At 43.9% G+C, this 19884-nt stretch overlaps 1 protein-coding gene across 1 annotated transcript in view; it reads left to right on the top strand.

The window, feature by feature from the left end:
* The window catches only part of LOC117660251 (cytochrome P450 2J5-like), a 39686-nt gene extending 20957 nt beyond the window's left edge, over positions 1-18729 (top strand). Inside the window, exon 9 of the mRNA XM_060684933.2 lies at positions 18545-18729. Within this exon, the coding sequence (XP_060540916.2) occupies positions 18545-18729 (185 nt within the window). The remainder of the gene's footprint in view (positions 1-18544) is intronic.
* The last annotated feature ends 1155 nt before the right edge of the window (positions 18730-19884 follow it).

The raw sequence follows: 19884 nt of genomic DNA, 5'->3' as shown, positions 1-19884 counted from the left end.
CCTTGTGAAGTGGGGCCATGGGGTTCAGATGGGCTTGCTGATCACGTACCTGGCTCCCTGCCACGTGGCGGCAGCCCTGCCCGAGCTACTCAACGTTATTGCCGCGGTGGCGGTTGATACTCCCAGACTTATGGTCATGGGGGATTTCAACCTGCCATCCGTGGGTGAGGCGTCTGAGGTGGCTCGGGAGTTCATGGCTTCCATGACGGCCATGGACCTGACCCAACTAATTCATGGCCCTACGCACACTGGGGGAAACACACTGGACCTGGTTTTTGTCTCTGGACAGTGGCTGAGTGATCTTGAGATAGGGGATATAGTCATCGAGCCCTTGTCATGGTCAGATCACTCGCTCCTTCGCCTTGACCTTCGAACCGCAGCACCCCGCCGCAGGGAGGCGGAACCGGTAAGATGGTACCGCCCCAGGCGCCTGATGGAACCTGATAGGTTCCAGATGGAACTTGGGCCAATCCCGGAGGTTCTGGCTCACGCCTCATCTGGGGACCTAGTTGCCGCCTGGGATAGGGCGGCGGCTGGAGCCCTGGATCGAGTCGTGCCTTTGCGGCCTCTGACCCGGCGCCAATCTCGCCTGGCTCCTTGGTTCACCGAGGAGCTGAGGGAGATGAAGCGCCGGAAAAGATGCCTAGAGAGCTGTTGGAGGGCTAGTCTTTCTGAATCTGACCGAACACTGGTAAGATCTCATATTAGGAATTACCTAGTGGCGATAAAAGCAGCAAAGTGTTCTCATTTTGCTGCTCTTATTGCGTCATCAGATAATCGCCTGGCCGCCCTGTTTAGGGTGACCCGCTCCCTGCTCCACCAGGAAGTGCGGGAGGACCCCTTGGAGGGAAGAGCCGAGGATTTTGTTCAGTATCTGTATGACAAAATCACTCAGATTCGGGCAGGTCTGGACTCTGACGCGATAGATCCAGAGAGGGTGATGGAGACAGGTCTTGAGACTGTTATCTGGGATGAGTTTGATCCTGTGACCCCAGATGACGTGGACAGGATTCTGGGTAGATTGAACGTGACCACATGTTTGTTGGACCCGTGTCCCTCCTGGTTAGTGCTGGCTTCCCGGGAGGTGACGCGAGGCTGGCTCCAGGGGATTATAAATGCTTCGTTGGGTGAGGGTGTCTTCCCCGCTGCCCTGAAAGAGGCGGTGGTAAGGCCTCTCCTCAAGAAGCCTTCCCTGGACCCGGCAGTATTGGCTAACTATCATCCAGTCTCCAACCTTTGCTTCGTTGCGAAGGTTGTTGAGAGTGTGGTTGCGCGACAGCTACCCCAGTACCTGGATGAAGCGTCATATCTAGATCCGTTCCAGTTGGGCTTCAGACCTGGGTACAGCACGGAAACGGCATTGGTCGCGTTGGTTGATGATCTCTGGAGGGCTCGGGACAGGGGTTGTTCCTCTGTCCTGGTCCTGTTAGACCTCTCAGCGGCTTTTGATACCATCGACCATGGTATCATGCTGCACCGGCTGGAAGGGTTGGGGGTGGGAGGCACCGTTTTACGGTGGTTCTCCTCCTTTCTCTCTGACCGGTCGCAGTCTGTGTTGACAGGGGGGCAGAGATCGACCCCGAGGCCCCTTATATGTGGGGTGCCGCAGGGATCGGTTCTCTCGCCCCTCCTGTTCAACATTTATGTAAAGCCGCTGGGCGAGATCATCCGTGGTTTCGGGGTGAAGTACCATCTGTACGCTGACGACACTCAGCTGTACATCTCCACCCCGGATCACCCCAACGATGCCCTTGAAGTGATGTCCCAGTGCCTGGAGGCCGTACGGATCTGGATGGGGAGAAACGGGCTCAGGCTCAACCCATCCAAGACCGAGTGGCTGTGGTTTCCGACGTCCCAATATAGTCAGCTGGTGCCATCGCTGGCTATTGGGGGCGAATCATTGGCCCCCACGGAAAGGGCTCGTAACTTGGGCGTCCTCCTGGATTCACGGCTGTCTTTAGAAGAGCACTTGACGGCCGTGACCGGGAGGATTTTTCATCAGGTTCGCCTGATTCGCCAGTTACGTCCCTTTCTAGATCGGGACTCGTTACGCACAGTCACTCATGCCCTCGTCACCTCTCGTCTGGACTATTGTAATGCTCTCTACATGGGGCTCCCCTTGAGGTGCACCCGGAGGCTTCAACTGGCGCAGAGTGCCGTCGCGCGGGTGGTTATGGGAGCAACATGGAGCTCCCATGTAACACCTCTCCTGCGCGAGCTGCACTGGCTCCCGGTGGTCTTCCGGGTGCACTTCAGGGTTCTGGTTACCACCTTTAAAGCACTCCATGGCTTAGGACCTGGTTATCTACGGGACCGCCTACTACCACCAACAGCCTCCCACCGACCAGTACGCTCCCACAGAGAAGGGCTCCTCCAGGTGCCGTCGGCCAAACAATGTCGGCTGTCGGCCCCTAGGGGGAGAGCCTTCTCTATGGGGGCACTGACGATCTGGAATGAGCTCCCCCCAGAGATACGGAGGATCCCGGATCTGCGCACCTTCCGCCGCGAGTTGAAGACGCTTTTATTTCATCAAGCGGGCCTCGCCTAAATTTTCTCCCTTTTAAATGAAAATTTTAAATTTTTAATTGTATTTTAAAATTATGGGTATTTTAAATTATGGGTATAAATTCAGCCAAATTTATTTAATTTATTTTATTCGATTTTAAATTTTGTATATTTATGTGTTTTATTTCATGGCTGTACACCGCCCTGAGTCCTTCGGGAGTAGGGCGGTATAGAAATTCAATAAATAATACATGGTCCAATCCAAACCGTTCCAACTGGAGATGCCTCCCAGTTCCAGCCTTCCAGGTGCAAAGCAAGATGACCTTGAACCTCTGAGAAAGGAATGTTATTATGACTATATATCACCCATGCTCCATGCAATCTCGCCTCCCAATTTCCCACAGTAGTAAATGTGCCAGGTATGAAGGCCCAATACAAAAGATGGCTTCCAGGCCTCACAACAAGTTTCTTTGGTGTTTTGGGCAGAACTGTTAGCTAAATCCAGTTTGCATCTATTGTGTGCTTGTGTATTATTGCAGTTGAAGCTGAAGTAGTCATTGACAGGTAGGACATTGTAGCAGATAATTTTGTATACTATGCTTAGATCAGACTGTAGGCGGCATAGTTCTAAGTTGTCCAAGCCCAAAATTTCAAGCCTGATAATAATGTAATGTAGAGTAACTTATACAATGTGTAATAACAATGAACCAGCTTGCCTTCAGAAGTTGTGAGGGCTTCACAGTGGAGGTTTTTAAGAAGAGAGTGGACAGCCATTTGTCAGAAATGGTGTGGGGTCTTCTGCTGGAGCAGGGGCTGGACTAGGCTTCCAAGGTCCCTTCCAGCCCTATTCTGATTGATTGATTGATTGATTGATTGATTGATTGATTGATTGAAAGGGGCAGACAGAGAAGTGAGAAAGTGACTTCCCTTTTGTAGGCCCATCTCTGAAAAACCTGTCAGATCAGTTTTTCATGGCTGTATAACTTTTCCTTTGAAATGGTGTACGACCATCCAATACGACCTGAATTGAAGGTATCTATCTGATAGGTATCAATGATGCATAGTAGGATGTCATTCCCATTAGGAACTGAATTTGCTCAAAGATAGTAGGATGCAACATGGACATCGATTTTATCTGGTTCAAATCTTTACCGATTTCCTTGGTGATGGGGTGTACTTTGGAGATTAGCAGATTAAATGTCCACTTCATCCATCCCCTTCATGGATTACTGCCTTGTCGTGGCGAAGGGGCTTGCGTAGCTCAATGAAGCTATGAGCTATGCCATGCAGGGACACCTAAGATGGACAGGTCATAGCAGAGAGTTCTGACAAAACGTGATCCACTGGAGAAAGAAATGGCAACCCACTCCAGTATCTTTGCCATGAAAACCCCATGGACAGTTACAAAAGGAAAAAAGATATGATTGTCAGGGCATCGATTAATCCCATCTTTGGCTCTGGGAAAAATCACCCTGGTTTAGAGGATGGATCGTGGCTTATTCCTTGTTGCAATATTCTGAAAAGAAACGCGAAGAAAAGTTCTCTAATAAAACTCATTTATTTGTTATAAAGAAAATAAAACACCTCACTAACTAAGAAAGTTAATTGCTACATTTTGAAAGTAATTCAGGCTGGCTGCTTTCCAGCAGTCGACACCCCCGTGGCATGAGAACAAAGGAAAAGAGTGTGAAGGAATGTAAAGGAATGTGGGTGGATGGACATGCGTAGTAGCTTTTGATAACAATTCTTGGCAAGGTACGGAAAGTCTGATAGTCCAGAAATGATGAAGCTCAGTTGGTAAATAAAATAACGCAGTGACAATGATGCCAGAAGATGAGCCCCTTAGGTTGGAAGGTGTCGAATATGCTACTGGGGAAGAGCAGAGGGCTGGTACTAGTAGCCAGAAAGAATGAAGCAACTGGGCCATGCTTTGTCTCATCTACATCCATGCTTTGTCTCATCTACAGGTAAACGTACTTGTATGGGAGAGCAGCTGGCAAGAATTGAGCTCTTCATCTTTCTGACCAGCCTGTTGAGGGCCTTCAGCTTCCACTTGCCTGAAGGAGTGAAAAAACTCAGTGAAGCCCCTGTTGTAAAAGTGACAATGCACCCACACCCTTATAAACTGTGTGCTATACAACATACCTAATCTGGACAACCAAAGACCAGGAGGCTGTGTTTGAAAAATGTTCATTTCCAACTTTCTTCCCCTGCCTTGGAGTCACGTCTGGTCTAAGAGCTGAAATCCTGGCTGAGGAATCTCAGACAGTGGCACACCTGATTTTTATCGATCTTCATCCCAGACAAATTAAAAACTAGAAGGCTAGAACAGTGTTTCTTAACACAGTGGTTCATGGATCGGGACGCCTTGCGCACGGTCACTCATGCCCTAGTCACCTCCCGTATGGGCTACTGTAATGCTCTTTACATGGGGCTCCCCTTGAAAAGCACCCGGAGGCTCCAACTGGTCCAGAATGTAGCCGCGTGGGTGATTATGGGCGCAGCTCATTGCGCCCATGTAACACCTCTCCTATGCGAGCTACACTGGCTCCTGGTGGTCTTCCAGGTGCGATTCAAGGTGTTAGTCATCATCTTTAAAGCGCTCCATGGCTTAAGACCTGGGTACCTACGAGACCGTCTTTTGCCACCAATAGCCTCCCACCGACCAGTTCATTCTCACAGGGAGGGACTACTCAGGGTACCGTCAGTCAAATTATGCCGACTGGCGACTCCCAGGGGGAGGGCCTTCTCTGTGAGGGCTCCAACCCTTTGGAATGAACTGCCCCCGGAGATACGAAATATCCCTGATCTCCGTGCTGTCCGCCATGCCCTCAAGACCCTGATGTTCCAACAGGCGGGGCTAAACATATGAACATGTGAATGTTATCTAATTTTAGGTTCTATTTAATTGGGCCAAACTATGTTAGAATAATAATTTTAATTAGCAATTTTATGATGTTTGAGTATCTATATTTTTCTTGACTGTACACCGCCTTGAGTCCTACGGGAGAAATATAATAAATAAATAAATAAATAAAATAAATTTCATTACTACATATTTAGGTAGTTCGGTGCTCCAGTTACTAGATGGTTTTATGCAGGCGGTGTACCCAACTTGACCCTTACTGCTGGAGTTGATGTAGATTTATCCACCCCCCCCAAATTTTCAACCAAACTCGATTGCAGGAAATACGACTTCAGCAACAGAGGGGTCAATGCCTGGAATACACTACATGACTCTGTGGTTTCTTCCCCAAACCCCCAAAACTTTAACCTTAGACTATCTACTTTTGACCTCACCCCATTCCTAATAGGTCTGTAAGGGGTGTACATAAGCACACCAACGTGTCTACCGTCCCTGTCCTAATGTCCCCTTTTATTCATATTCATTTCATGTGCCTGGTGGAGCAGTAGACTAAAAGCGCTGTTAAAGTAGCACTTAGCTGCCAGCTGCCTGCAATTACTGCAAGTTCAAATCTCACCAGGCTCAAGGTTGACTCAGCCTTCCATCCTTCCGAGGTAGGTAAAATGAGGACCCGGATTGTGGGGGCAATAAGCTGACTTTGTATAAAAAAGAACACCGCTTAGGGGGGGCCGAAAGCCCTACTAAGCAGGTATATACAAAAGTATGAAGGCTGTTGCTTAACGCATTGTAAGCCGCCCTGAGTCTCCGGAGAAGGGTGGCATATAAATTGAACCGATAAATAATAAATAAATATGTGTATTAATAACCATGTTTATACCTATATCTGTTATCTAATACATGCTTGACAAAATAAATAAATTTTAAAAAAATAAAGATACATTTCAGAGAAGTAGATTGCATCATTTCCAGTAAAAAGGTATTTATACAGTATTTCCCCATAGGTTGGGTTTGAGTTTTTGGCTTTTAATTCGAAATTTAATCAGAGAGAGGAAAAATAGTGAGGCTTCTTGTACTTAATATGATTTACCTGTACTATTTTCTAAGAGGTGGTGGTTAGGGGTAGGCTGTAATGTATCCCAGTCAGTCATTGCAGATATGAGATTGAGGAAACTGAAGCATTCAGGTATACACCTTAATTGGTGACTTGGTTTTTCCTTGAAGGCTCTACTGTGACTTTAGTCAAGACCAACCTCTCAAAGCTATCGATGGTGGACAGTTTATCATTCCTAGAGCCTAGGCCTATGATGGCGAACCTATGGCACGCGTGCCACAGGTGGCACGTGGAGCCATCTCTGTGGGCACATGAGCCATCACCCTAGATCAGCTCCACCACACATGCGTGCATGCCTCTAATTTTGGGTCTCTGCCGCACATGCAGGAGACATGTGAGCATGCGCGGGGGGTCACATGAGCATGCACGGGGTGGGGGGCAGTGCCCCGATTTTGGTCCCAGGAGGCTTCAGGGAGGCCTGCTAGGCCCAAAACGGGGCATGGGAGGGTCACACGCACATGCACGGGAGGGCACGGGGGGGGCATACATGCATGCACAGGGGGATGGGGAGTGTGGAGGGTGTGCATGAATGCACAGGGGGTGGGGCATATGGTGGGCATTGCATTATGGGTGTGGGCACATGCGTGCGAGCTGTCGCATGCACACACACTCTTCCAGCACCTGAGGAAAAGAAGGTTAGCCCTCACAGGCCTAGGGGCAGATGTTCAGCTTGTTTAGAGGGATGAAAAAGTGAGCATATTTTTATTATCCTGAAACATGTGTAATGGGAATATATCTGTACCAAAAAACCCCCAGCATAATAGGTATTGTGGAGCATTAAAATGTCAGCAAAATTCTTCTATTTTTCTTTTTAGTGGGTAAAATTCTGCTTATTCTATAAGCCTATCTGACGAAGTTGACAGCGGAGATGTGGACTTCAGGATGAAACTATCTTGTTGTATCCCAATGACCAACGATCAAATATTTTTAATATTCAACTTTCAGTCTGTGCTCAAAAAGAGACATATCTAGGCAATCAATAATTTGGTGGGTAATGAATAAAAAGAATTATAAAAGTATTTGGCCATTTGGCAAAAGACAATGTCACAAAGGATGGCTAGGTACCAGTGGTGAGTTGCCCCTGGTTTGGACCGGTTCGCAAGAACCAGTAGTAAAACCGGCAGGAGGCTCCGCCCACAGACCCGGACATCACCAGGAAGCTTCTGCACATGCGCAGAAGAGCGAGCGAGCGCTCGCCCGGCCCCATTGCGAATTGGTAGTAAAGGTAAGTAGATCCCATTCCTGCTAGGTACTACTTAAACCACTTGATCTCTCTTGAGTTTACTGATGCTTCAGAGTTGAGTAATTGTTGCTGTTAAAGCTTTAGCATGGATCATTTTCAGATGTGCACATGGGGTTCGGCAGAGGCATTTTTATGTAGCTATTGCTCAGCATCTATAGTGCTCTACCTATAATTTGATGCTTGGATTAAAGATAGCTGTTAGTCCATAGCAGTTGCTGCAGGATCTATTACCACAGCCCCAAATATATAAGGATGATGGTATTCAGTTGTTTTAATTGCGGGAGACTGTGTAGATCCAGAAATGGTTCTCAAACCATCATGAATACGTTCTCTTATTTGCAGAAAAAGTTGAATGAGATTCTTCCCCCCCCCCCATGATAATGTTCTGATGATGGGCTTTCAAATGTGTGCATAAGACATAATAGCAATAGCACTTAGACTTATATATACCACTTCACAGTGCTTTCCAGCCCTCTCTCAGCGGTTTACAGAGTCAGCTTATTGCCCCCAACAATCTGGGTCCTCATTTTACCGACCTCGGAAGGATGGAAGACTGAGTCAACCTTGAGCCTGGGGAGATTTGAACTGCCAAACTGCTGACAGCTGGTGATCAGCAGAAGTAGCCTGCAGTACTGCACTCTAACCACTGCACCACCGCAGCTCTTAATGGTGGAGTAGGTAATATCTCTGGGATCCACAAGATTCTCCTTTATATTCAGATGGATTTTAGGGAAATATGATACACAATTGTTTAAAATAATTCTGGGATAATAATATGATAGGGAATAAAATGGATTACAGAGCTCTTTTTTAAAAAAAATTGATTTATATGCCGTCCTTCTCCGGAGACTCAGGGCGGCTTACAATGCATTAAGCAATAGCCTTCATACTTTTTGTATATTTTATACAAAATCAGTTTATTGCCCCCATAATCTGGGTCCTCATTTTACCTACCTTAGAAAGGATGGAAGGCTAAGTCAACCTTGAGCCTGGTGAGATTTGAATTTGCAGTAATTGCAGGCAGCTGATGTTAATAACAGTGCTTTAGTCTGCTGCGCTACCAGAGTTCTTATTATTATCATTAATTATTATTATTATTTTAAATCTCTGTTATTTGAGTGGCACATGGACAGAGTTAACCTCATTAACCTGAATTAATATGATAATATCTTTTGAACAAAGTACCAGCACTAGTCAAACAGAGTGTTAAATGACATGTTGTTCTTAGTTTCACTTCAGAATAAAAATGAACTTCGCACATGCGCAGAATGACCTAAAGGAAAGAGAAGAAAAAAAAGTTCAATCCTGTCTTTTTAAATTGCCTGCAAGTATTCCATTACCATACTGCTGCTTTCCTATGATTCAGAACCATGGACAGCCACTCTCAGTAAGTAACACTTCACACAACTCAGGGACTTTACCAATCAACTTCCCTATTTTAAAATTAGATGGAACCAATTTACAAGAATGGAATCAACAACTCCAAGTCACTTTTCTGAGAGAAAACTTACTTTTCATGATTACTGACCCTCCCAAAAAACCTTGGACACTTGAATTGGACTGCCTACATCACAAAGCATTTTACCTACTAATAGCTAGTATTTCCCCCAGTATTTCCCCTAGTATTAACCATTATTTAACTGTACCAGAACTAATACAATGTATGTTTGACCTATTCTACAGCAAAAGTGTGGCAACAACAACTCGAATCTCTAGAAATTTCCATTCTGCTAGACTTAGAGGAGGGACTTCAATGAGCGAACACATATTGAATTTAAAGGCTACCAGGGCAGAATTATTACAGAGAGGGGAAATTATAACAGAAGTAAGCATGAAGAGCATTATTATAAATTCACTAGACCCTAGTTGGGATAATTTCATAGGTCAACTAGACAGTATTACAATGGGGCATCTATCAATGGAGACACTAATGAACAAATTAATTGCCGAAGATAATTTAAGAAAAGATAGATCACTACACCACAGAGATAGTAGAATTATTAAAAGAGTAGAATTCCATAGCAAAGATAGGGACATGCATGAATGCTACATATGTGGCTCCAACAGTCATTACAAAAGTGATTGTCCAAAAAACATTAGAGGAAGAGATCATTACCAAAGTAGAGACAGACAAGAAAATAGACATAGACCCCATGAAAGACACTCAGATTACAGATACAGATGTAATGAGTCTCCCATCCCAAGGGATATGAGAAAATGCAGAGATAATTTCAAAGAATCTATTCTTCATAATAATTTTCCTATGTAGTTTCTAGATCCTAGAAGTCAAGCACATGAACTTAATAGTTGAAAGAAAAGCCAAGAAAGCACACACAGCAAGTCATCTTTGAACCCTCAATAAAATATTAGTCAGGAGGTAAAAACTGGGAATCAATACAAATCTGAAATGTTTAACGCATTTCGAATGCAGAAATTCATCAAGGTTTTTAGATTTGTTACTTATTTTCTGCCTAAATTTCATACAGAAAACCATATTTCAGTATGATAATGAATATAGACCAAAAAAATAAAATAAAATAAAAAATCAGGATGGTGGATGTGAGCAGCTGCATGCTGCAAAGTTCCCTGCCATGACCAGAGGTTGTTGGAGGTTCCTCACCACTTCGGGTGCCAAATGAACCCCTTAGTCTTCTCCTTAATAGCAATAGCACTTAGACTTATATACCCCTTCACAGTGCTTCATAGCCCTCCCTAAGTGGTTTACAGTCAGCATATTGCCCGCAACAATCTGGGTCCTCATTTTACTCATCTCGGAAAGATGGAAGGCTGAGTCAGCCTTGAGATTTGAAGTTGGTGAGAATCGAACTGTCGAACCGCTGAACTGCAGCCAGCAGTCAGCAGAAGTAGCTTGCAGTAACTGCATTCTAACCACTGCGCCACCACGGCTTGTACCCTTAACTGTATCTTCTTCCTGCCCTCAACTGTCCATCCCAGTTGTTCTGTCAAGTTTCCCTAATTAATTCATGAGCCATGATCCAAACTTCAAAGGAAATATAGCCATTTATTAGGAGCAACATTCCGGCAATACTCGGATGCAGTTAGGACTGATCCTACGTAGATTTACGTTCCCCTATGTCCCTGTCTCTCCCCTCCTCTCTGGCCATGTTGTAAATCACATTCTCCAATTAACCACTTTGGCTGGCTGTGAAACCTAACACCCTCCTTCTGATTGCGGCCAGAAAGAATGTATGGAATTCACTTTAGTTCTCCCTCCCTCCTGCTCATGGCAACTTGAAAGCTTTGCAAATTGACAGTTCTAGCAGAAGAGACTTAACTTCAGATCCTGTCTGCCAAAGACTTTCAACTGGCAGAATCTCGGAGAGGAGCCTATTCTGCTGTCTAGAATATTCTCCTGCTGTAGGTGAGGTACACCCCTACACAGATGATCTCCCAGAAGAGCTTTAAAAGCTGCTTGGCCTGCCCTAAAAGGGGGATGCTACATTGGGGGTGATTGACAGGATAGAGCAAAGGTGTCAAACTCGATTTCATTGAGGGCCGCATCAGACCTGCGTTTGACCTCGGGGCTGGGGTGGGCATGGCCAGGGGGGCAGGGCCAGCTCGATGTCACTCATGTCAGGGGCACCTGTGGTGGCCAAGTGCTAAGGCAGAACTTCCCTCAGACCCTCCCTCACTCTCATTATAATCCCCTTCCTTCCTTCCTTCCTTCCTTCCTTTCTCTCCTTCCTTCCTTCCTTCCTTCCTTCCTTCCTTCCTTCCTTCCTTCCTTCCTTCCTTTTCTTCTTTTTCCTTCCCTCTTCATTCTTTCTTCTTCCTTCCCCTCTTTCCTTCTTTTTCCTTCCTTGTTCTCTTCCCATCTTTTCTTCTTTTTCTTTGTCTTTCCTCTTTCCCTTTCTCCTTTCCTGTCCTTTCTTGGATGCTCAAAGGCTAACGTAGAAACATTTCTTCTTTTGTTTTATTTTTAGTTTGTTTTGCTAGCCCTTTGCCAGTGAAAATGGAGCTTGGGGGCGGCGGCTGCACGCGGCTCTCCCAAACTTTGTTTTTGCTGCCAGAGGCACTGAGGGCCGGTCCGTTGCTGTTTCCAGGGTACCCCACGGGCCAGATCTAAGCACCCCACAGGCTGGATCTGGCCCACAGGCCTTGAGTTTGACACCCCTGGGCCAGAGAATAGATCCCAACCCCCATGTTTGCCTTCTTCTTGGTTTTGAGTTTCTTATTTAATCCTCTTTATTTCTTTTTATCATTCTTCTTTATGTTTTTATCACACTGTAAGCAACCCAAAGTCACTGTAACAGCAGCAGCAGATTCAGTGGAATATTTGAACTGAATCAATAATTTGCATCAATATTTTGAATCAGTTTGGACTGCATATGATCAGAGCCCAGGAAACACATTTTTAATTTTTAAAAAGAGCCTTGGTGGCGCAGCAGACTAAAGCACTCTTAACACCAGCTGCCTGCAATTACTGCAAGTTCAAATCTCACCAGGGTCAAGGTTGACTCAGCCTTCCATCCTTTCGAGGTAGGTAAAATGAGGACCCGGATTGTGGGGGCAATAAACTGACTTTGTATAAAAAAGAACACCGCTTGGGAGGGGGCCCGAAAGCCCTACTAAGCAGGTATATACAAAAGTATGAAGGCTATTGCTTAAAAGCATTGTAAGCCGCCCTGAGTCTCCGGAGAAGGGCAGCATATAAATCAAACCAATAAATAAATAAATAAATAAATAAATAAATAAATAAATAAATAAATAATAAATCTGCATTTCTTCATGGAGATTCTCAATGCCCTAAAGGCTGTTCTACATCCTAAAGCTCCAGTAAGGATTAAAATCCAGAAATAAATAAATGAAACGCAATATTGAAAATGAAGCTTCTATTTCCATCATTTTTTTTCCTAGAGAAAATCCAGAAAGAGATTGAAGATGTGTTTGGTTTCTCACGGTCCATTTCTTATCAGGATCGGAAAAAGCTGCCTTATACCAACGCCGTGATTCTTGAAATGCAGCGTTTAAAATATGCTGTGCTAATTGGGGCTCCCAGGCAAAGTACAAAGGATGTAAAGATGAAGGATATCACATTCCAAAGGTGAGAAACATGATCAGACTGCATTCCAGTAGCCCAACATGGAAGGAAGAGCAGGCTATGAACTTGGACTAAAGCTCTCTATCCAGGAAGTGCCAATGTAGTCATGCAAAATCCAATGACCAAGAATAGCAAACTTTTGTGAAGGACGGATTATGGGTTTAAATCCAAACCAGGGGTGGGTTCTACTTACCTTTACTACTGGTTCACAATGGGATCGCACACGCTTCTGCGCATGCGCGGATTGCCCATGATGACGTCGTGGTGGGTGGGCGGAGACTCCCGCTGGTTTTACTACCGGTTCTATAGAACCGGACCAAACCAGGAGCAACCCACCACTGATCCAAATGCCTCTCAGACTTTAAAGCTAGAACCATAAATGTTTTCTGTTTATTCTATGAAGATAATCAGAGATTAGGAGCTGAACATAATATGCCTGACCATGTTTCTTTATCCTTTTCTTGTCAATCTGGTGTGATACCAGATTTCTGTATGGGGGAGAGGAGAAAGGAAGCTAAACAGTTGAGAAACTATTGTTCTCACAATCTGCTTTGGAAATGGACAAATATGGGTTCACACTGTCAAGTTAAAAACAAATATTTCATTAATATTGTTTGAACTTTTTCACCTATTTCTCTTATAAATATGCCCTGTTTAATCATCTCTCTCTCTCTCTCTCTCTCTCTCTCTCTCTCTCTCTCCCTCCCCCCTCCCTCCCTCTCTCTCTCTCTCTCTCTTTTTTTAAACAGGGGACTGCTATTGTCCCAGACTTGCTTTCTGTTCTCCATGATCCTGAACAATGGGAGACACCTAAAGAATTCAACCCAAATCACTTTTTAGATAAGGATGGAAAGTTCACTGAACGAGAAGAATTTCTGCCATTCGGAATAGGTACGTCCATGAGCCCAAAGCAGTTGATAACTTATAGATTCCAACCACCCTCATCACTGAGTTGCTCTGAAATCAACATGATCTGACTAGAAAATCAAGGAATCTGTATTCCTTCTAGTTTCAAAACTACGAGAGTCTGAACTTCCCCTTGGGCTGCAAACACTGAAGTACAGCTACTAACACTAATTAAGTTTAGATAATAATCAGTACAGCTTTGTAAGACAGGTACAAGATTGCACAATTTTCACGGGTGTTTCGGACAGAATTGTTAGCTAAATCCAAAGAAACAAGTCTAGTTGTAGCTTTTTACCAATGAAACTGGACCACAGATTTATAGTTCCAGAGGATAGGACAGAACAGAACAGAACAGAACAGAATTCTTTATTGGCCAAGTGTGATTGGACACACAAGGAATTTGTCTTTGGTGCATATGCTCTCAGTGTACATAAAAAGACAAGATACGTTCCTCAAGAATCATAGAACACAACTCCCAGTGACAGTCATACGGTACAATAAGCAATCAAATCATACTAGGAAACAATCAATATCAATATAAATCGCAAACATCCAAGCAACAAAGTTACAGTCATGCAGTCACAAGTGGGAGGAGATGGGCGACAGGAATGATGAGAAGACCAATAGCAATAGTAATGCAGCCTAATGTCAATAGCTTGAGAGTGTTGAGGGAATTATTTGTTTAGCAGAGTGATGGCGTTCTGGGAAAAAACTCCATTAAGCTCTGCCTTTTTAATGACTGTAGCATTCCCTCTACCACAGTGTTTCCATCCTTTGTTTACCAATGAATATTTCTCCATTGATGGTGAAGATAGCAAAGGGGCATCTTCAATTATGATAGATATGAAAAGCTATTGTTGTCCCCGAAAGCTCAGGTCCTTTTATCTGGCATTCAGGCCCCATGAACCACCCCAGAAAAGTGGAAAGGAAAATGTTTTTATTTGCAAATAAAAGTTTTACCCAGAAGCAAGTTCCAAATGGGAACACCTCTGGTTATAATGGAACCCCTGTTGTACAATTTTGAAAAGCACCAATTGCCATGAACTAATCAGGTCAACACACATAATTATAAGCCAATCATTAAGAGCAACATCTTGCATACTTCTTCAGGCGTCATAGTTACACAGTTCAGCTAAAGATTACAAGTTAAAAGTTACAAGGTGGATTAAATGTTTATCTTAGCAATAACATTCCTCTTCCTAAAAACCTTCCTTGTGCACCAGGCAGCGGTGAAATCCAGCAGGTTCTGACAGGTTCTGGAGATCTGGTAGCAGAACTTTTGAGAAGTTCGGAAAACTGGTAGCGGAAATTTTGAATAGTTCTGAGAATCGGCAAATACCACCTCTGGCTGGCCCAAGAGTGGGGTGGGAATGGAGTTTTTGCAATATCCTTCTCCCAGGAGTGAGGAGGGAATGGGGAGTTTGCAGTATCCTTCCCCTGCCATGCCCACCAAGCCACACCATGCCCACCAAGCCACTCCCACAGAACCAGTAGTAAAAAATAATTGGAATCCATCACTGGTACCAGGGTCTTATCCAGTGGTGGTATTCAGCCGGTTCTATCTGCATTGGGCGAACCAGTAGCGGCGGCTGTGGGAGGCTCCGCTCACCTGCCCAGATGTAATCACATCCCGTTTTTGACGCTCTGCACATACGCGGAAGGCCCTGTGAGCGCATGCTCACATTTGTGAACTGGTAGCAAAGGTAAGTGAATACTACTCCTGGTTTTGTCCCTCACGTTTATGGTCACTTCTGAGCAGGAGACAGATGGCCTATTCAATCTGGCATTATTTCTGTTTGACAAAGCAATTTAAGCAATGGCTAACCACACCCACAGATTCAAAGCACTGTGCCCGAAAGCTACTGTCTGAATTTAACTTGAGCTTGTTGTAAAGTTTCCAAAAGATGCCCTAATTAATTCATGAGCCATGAGCCAAACTTCAAAAGAAATACAGTGATTTATTAGGAGCAGCATTTCGGCAATATTCGGATGCAGTTAGAACTAATCCCATGTAGATTTACATTCCCCTATGTCCCTGTCTCTCCCCTCATCCCTGGCCATGTCATAAATCATATTTTCCAATTAACCACTTTGGCTGGCTGTGAAATCCAACACCCTCCTTCTGATTGCGGTAAGAAAGCATGTATGGAATGTAGCTTCAGTTTGGGAAATCAGTCAACTCTATCAGTTCTCCCTCCCTTCTGCTCAAGGCAACTTGAAACCTTTGCAAGTTGACACTTGTTTTCCTTCAGCCAACCATTTATCAGGTTGAAGACACATTCAAGGAAACTGATTATTTCCCTGAAATTGGTTAATAGGGATCACATTGATCCATATCGATGACCAAGTTCTATAGGAATCGCTGAAAATCACCTTCTGGGTATAGTCCAACATGAACCACTATGCCCCCAAAAGCCTAACTCCAATTGATGGCTCAGAAGTATACACGGTCAATGAACTGAAAGTAACTGAGGAGGCAGGAGAATTGTCTTTCCCCACATCCAGTTTCTGGCATAGTTTATTTGAAAAGAGAATAAAACAGATTCAGTATCATATAGACAGATAAAATCGCAGATGAAATGGGCAGTTTCATCCAAATACATCTGGAGCTCTTAGACTATTGCTATCTTCATTACCTGCAATAGTTGAAAATGATCTAGAGTCATAAATCAAAAGGTGACTCAACTCTGCTAGTGAAAAGAGACACTTATGAGTAACATTAGAATTGTTTGGGCCATCTCCATATTTCACAAATCATCCAGGACTCTACAACAGACATAAGATTCCCTTGGTGTACTCCAGAGGTGGGTTCTACTTACCTTTACTATCGGTTCACATCATGCCCATACACGCTCTTCTGCATATCTGCATGCGCAGATCACTTCTGATGACATCCGGGTCAGTGGGCGAAGCCTCCCGCCGGTTTTACTACCGGTTCTATAGAACCGGTCCGAACCAGGGGCAACCCACCACAGGTGTATTCCATCTAGACCTATCTGGTACCTCCATCACAGTGTTTTGGTGGTCCATCATCGCTGCATAACATGATTTATAATAGGTCATCTGCAATTTCTGCAGAAGTTGATTTCCATTCCTGCAAAATGGCATCACATCTATCCACGGCAATAAGACTTATGCAGAGCAGATAGAAACAAAATATCAAAGTCAGCATCTTGGCCGAATAGTATTGGAACAGATCCATGGCAATCACAGCAAACAATGTCAATGATTACTTCAGCTTCAACCACAATAATACAAGGGCAAACAATCGATACAAACTCAAGATAAACCGCTCCAAACTCGATTGTAGAAAATACGACTTCAGCAACAGAGTGGTCAACGCCTGGAATGCTCTACACAACTCTGTTGTTACTTTCTCAAACCCCCAAAACTTTAACCTTAAACTGTCTACCGTAGACCTCACCCCATTCCTAAGAGGTCCATGAAGGGGGCATGCAAAAGCGCACCAGCGTCCCTATCGTCCCTATCCTACAAGGAGCCTTGGTAGTACAGTGGTCTAAAGCATCTTGTTATTAAGACCAGCTGCCTGCAATTACTGCAGGTTCGAATCTCGCCAGGCTCAAGGTTGACTCAGCCTTCCATCCTTTCTAAGGTAGGTAAATTGAGGACCCAGTTTGTGGGGGCAATAAGCTGACTTTGTATAAATATACAAAAGGATGAAGGCTATTGCTTAGCACATTGTAAGCCGCCCTGAGTCTCCGGAGAAGGGCGGCATATAAATCAAATCAAATAAATAAATTAAATAAATAATAAAATAAATAAATACTGTCCCCATTTACCTGTACTTACTTCCTTTGTTTATGTTTATGTTTATACCTATACCTGCTATCTTGTACATGTTTGACAAATAAATAAATAAAAAACAAACAAACAAACAAGCTGGACCATTCCAAAACTGACAATCTGAGCATGAATATTTAAATCCCGTAGGATTTAAAATGCAGTCCAATGCCACAATTACAATTATTCTGAAGAGGACAGGAAGAAGGGTTATTTGGCAGACTTTTTACTTGACATTTGTCCAGACAGCCAGATATAGCAAGCATAGAATAACAAGAAGAGGTGTTTGTTCAGTGAAAGGGAATTCCTATATTATATCCAGTCCACCTCCATCCACTCCAGCTGTAAGGTAAAAGTAAAAGTTTCTCTCACATATACTTGCTAGTCGTTCCTGACTCTAGGGGGTGGTGCTCATCTCCGTTTCAAAGCCGAAGAGCCAGCGCTGTCTGAAGACGTCTCTGTGGTCATGTGGCCAGCAGGACTCAACACCAAAGGCGCACGGAACGCTGTTATCTTCCCACCAAAGGGGGTCCCTATTTTTCTACTTGCATTTTTTAACGTGCTTTCGAACTGCTAGGTTGGCAGAAGCTGGGACAAGTAACAGGAGCTCACTCTGTTATGCGGTGCTAGGGATTCGAACCGCCAAACTGCTGACCTTTCTGATCGACAAGCTCGGTGTGTTAGCCACTGAGCCACCGCATCCCCTACTCCACAGTAGGCTGATGCAACGTGGAATAAGTTGGTGGACTTCCATCTTGGAATCCCATCTCTGGAAAACATGTTGGACTAGTTTTTCATGGGTGTGTAATCTTGCCTTTGAAAGGATATAGCACTTACAACCTGAATTAAAGGCATCTCTCTGACAGGAGTTCAACAAGCAAATTAAAAGGGAGAAAGTAGCTCTAGGAATTGAGTTTGCTCAAAAATAGTAGTATTCAACATGGACATCTGTTTCATCTGTTTCAGATCTTTACAGATTTCTTTGCTGATGGTTTATATTCTGCAGAACAGATTATTATCTGCTTCATCCATGCTTTGTCTCACCTATAGGTCTACGTGCCTGTGCAGGAGAGCAGCTGGCAAGAATTGAGATCTTCATCTTTCTGACCAACCTGTTGAGGGCCTTCAGCTTCCAGTTGCCTGAAGGAATGAAAGAACTCAACGAAGCACCTGTTGCAAAGACGTCAATGCATCCACGCCCTTATAAATTGTGTGCTATTCCCACACAGGCTTAAACCTAAACAACATAAAAAGCACAAAACGAAATAGAGAACAAATATTCAGTATGATAAATATTTCCTATATACCTATTTACTTAATATTGTGTTTTGCTTCTATTTAATCAATACTGAAACTTAGCCATTATATTGCTGGGTTCACACAACATAACTAATCTGGACAACCAAAGGCCAGGAGGTTGTGTATGAAAAATGTGCTAAGTAACCTTTGTTTCCTTTGGATGTCAATAAAACATATTACTTTCCATTTAGTCTTTGTCAGGGCGTTGATTAATCCCATGTTTGGCTCTGGGAAAAAATCACCCTGGTTTAGAGGATGGATCGAGGCTTATTCCTTGTTGCAATATTCTGAAAAGAAACGTGAAGAAAAGTTTTCTGGTAAATAAAATAACGCAGTGACAGTCTTAGCATCTTTTTTTATTTTTAATAAGTTTTCCTCTCTCAGAATTCTTTGATTATACAATATATTCCTCTGAATCAATGCCAGGAAAGTGTTCCCTGCAGTGCAATCCTGCCAAGTGCCTTTGTTACCCTTGGATTCTGGAGATTGAATGGATACCAAACTGAAAGACCAGCCAGGCTTCTGGGACATTTGCCAAATGGCTCCTGGAAACCAGTTGGATTGAATGATGTGATCTAAATAGAGGGCCGGAGGGGGTAGCAATAAGTTTCCTGGTATATGGAAATTGATCCTTACAATTTATCTTGACTGTTTCCTAATATGATTTGATTACTTATTTGTTCCCTATGACTATCATTAAGTGTTGTACCTTATGATCCTTGATGAATGTATCTTTTCTTTTATGTACACTGAGAGCCTATGCACCAAAGACAAATTCCTTGTGTGTCCAATCACGCTTGGCCAATAAAAAATTCTATTCTATAGAACACCTACCAAGCCACACTATGCCCACCAAGCCACGCCGGTAGTAAAAAAAAAATTGGATACTGCCCTATCTGGGACATAGTTTAGTATAGCAAAACTATCTAAGGGAATCATTTGAAGTGGAAATCAGGACCCAGTTACACTAACGCACAAACTGGTTATTGACAGCCCTGGAGGCAAAGGCATACCTAAAGATGGGAGAGGTTGTGGCATCTTTTTATAGACATGTGCATATGAGAATATACATGTGTATAGATAAAGAAGGT

Source organism: Pantherophis guttatus, chromosome 6 (genome assembly GCF_059756535.1).
Source record: "Pantherophis guttatus breed Tessera chromosome 6, ASM5975653v1, whole genome shotgun sequence".
Lineage (NCBI taxonomy): Eukaryota > Metazoa > Chordata > Lepidosauria > Squamata > Colubridae > Pantherophis > Pantherophis guttatus.
Note: the sequence above shows the minus strand (reverse complement) of the source record. Positions and strands in the feature narration are given on the sequence as shown.